Here is a 2,223-nt window from a genome sequence, read left to right on the forward strand (position 1 = left end):
ATTCCATACGTATGGAATAAGTTTCCATACGACGAAAGTTTGGTAATCCATACAGGATTCCTTCCATATGGTGCATGGTGTATGGATAGAAAGCCTGATGGCCGGGTAGTAATCGATTACTCCGGCGCCCCCGTGACTGCCCGTAACCACCGAGAAGGCAATCTAATTGCCTTCTAACTATTCTAAATAGAATTGATTTCCTGCCTTTTGATATTTGTAGAATGACTAGAAGTTATAGCAAAAATAACACAAGGAGTTGAGCTGATCTTCCTTGTGTTCCTATGCCATAATCCTTCCCAACAATTGCTGACAACCCTAACACATGCAATCCGAACTCTCAACTGGTAATTGTACAATATTTGGTTCGAAAGAGAGACCTGGCGGAGATCTGGTTCGGAGTCTGTCCGACGCTCTGGAATTATGGAACGATATTTGTCGGAGGCGGCACCAACAAGCGCATGTACGGGAGAGAGTATCCGTGGCACGCCTGGAACGTATCTCTTAGCGCCATGTACGTTCGCTAAATGCAGGTTCGGAAGGCCATTGTGTATGACGGCAAAAGGCTGAACGGCGAACGACCGACACTAGGTTGAAGTTTGCCGCCATAGCGCGCGCCACAGAGCGCCACTAAAGGTAAACAAGTAGGCTGATTGTAGAACGATACAGCTTATGCTGCGCGAGAAACTCTGGGATAGGAAAAGCCACAAAAGCCTCTTAGCTGCATATGAAGATGAAGTCAGCCATAAACCCTAATGTGCGGGTTCGTAAGGCCACTTTGGTTGACGGCAAAAGGCTGAACGGCGAACGACCGAAACTAGGTTGAAGTTTGCCGCCATAGCGCGCGCCACAGAGCGCCACTAAAAGTAAACAAGTACGGCTGATTGCAGAACGATACAGCTTATGCTGCGCGAGAAACTCTGGGATAGCTGGGATAGGAAAAGTCACACTGTTCTTTCAGCTGCATATGAAGATGACGTCAGCCACAAACTCTACTGTCTAGCTGTTGATACTATGGAGGTAACCTTACTTAGCTCATTGCTCTGTTTCAGGGTTATAATAAAATTTCTCAAGTGAACATACGCTCCCCCCGCACCATTCCACCGGCCTGTCCCCTCACTTATAAATTGTCGTTCAAAAGCGCCTGCCGGCCGAACTCTCTGCTGACGCATATTACATCTGATACCCGACCTTTCAGCAAAATATACATGATGAAGACAGTCGTTGTTCTTGGCCAATTGGCAATCGTTGCTGGCTTCTGCTCTGCGTTGGAGGCCCAGAACATCATCGTCAGAAGTACCCGAACTCTTGAGACAATCACGCTGAATAGTAGGTTAACTCAACTTGTCCCTTCCCAGTCTGCCTGCTTTTATGTACAAGAATTAACAAATCATGAAAGCATGTCTGCCTGCATCGCTTCCGCCTGGACAGTCTCCAGGACAGTCTTCTGGAGGAACTCCTGAACAGTCTCCTGGACAGTCTCCTGAAGAGTCTCCTGAAGAGTCTCCTGAAGAGTCTCCTGGACAGTCTTCTGGAGGAACTCCTGAACAGTCTCCTGGACAGTCTCCTGAAGAGTCTACTGAAGAGTCTCCTGGGCAGTCTTCTGAAGGAACTCCTGAACAGTCTCCCGGACAGTCTCCTGAACAGTCTCCTGAACAGTCTCCTGGGCAGTCTTCTGGAGGAACTCCTGAAGAGTCTCCTGGACAGTCTCCTGAAGAGTCTCCTGGACAGTCTTCTGGACAGTCTCCTGAACAGTCTTCTGGAGGAACTCCTGAACCGTCTCCTGGACAGTACCCTGGAGGAAATCCCTCTGGGAATATCCCCACTTCTTCGCAGCCATCCGAAGCTCAGCCCACCGGCCCTGTCGGTACTGAGCCTACCACAGTTCCTACAGCAGCATCTTCACGGCTTTTGGCGAACTCTTACTGGTGTTTTGTAGTCTTTGGCGTTGTCTTCTTGCTCTAAAGAGTTCTTACGATTCTGGAAGCTGCATTTTCGTGGCAGACGAGAAAATGAGTGTGTAGCTAGCTAAAATATCAAATCTCTGGTATTTTCAAGCAAGTCTAATTTAGTTATCTAGACCAATAAGGACCTCGTTTGTGAAGTTACCAGTATCTGAACTCAGGTACATATATGCGTAGGCGATTACTTGCACATACGTATACCTTGTTCCAGAGCCTAATGTAACGGGCAAGCCGCTTGAGCGGCGGCTGTGCCGCCGAGCTT

General features: G+C 48.4%; 1 protein-coding gene across 1 annotated transcript; it reads left to right on the forward strand.

Moving 5' to 3' along the window:
• Positions 1 to 1,208: 1,208 nt before the first annotated feature.
• Positions 1,209 to 1,962, forward strand: ISF_10005 (hypothetical protein; the record flags this gene model as incomplete). The annotated part of the gene is made up of 2 exons (XM_018853603.1): positions 1,209 to 1,326; positions 1,397 to 1,962. The coding sequence occupies 2 exons, from the start codon at positions 1,209 to 1,211 to the stop codon at positions 1,960 to 1,962; spliced, it is 684 nt and encodes a 227-aa protein (XP_018699208.1).
• Between the last annotated feature and the right edge of the window lie 261 nt (positions 1,963 to 2,223).

This window comes from Cordyceps fumosorosea (genome assembly GCF_001636725.1).
Source record: "Cordyceps fumosorosea ARSEF 2679 chromosome Unknown scaffold_136, whole genome shotgun sequence".
Lineage (NCBI taxonomy): Eukaryota > Fungi > Ascomycota > Sordariomycetes > Hypocreales > Cordycipitaceae > Cordyceps > Cordyceps fumosorosea.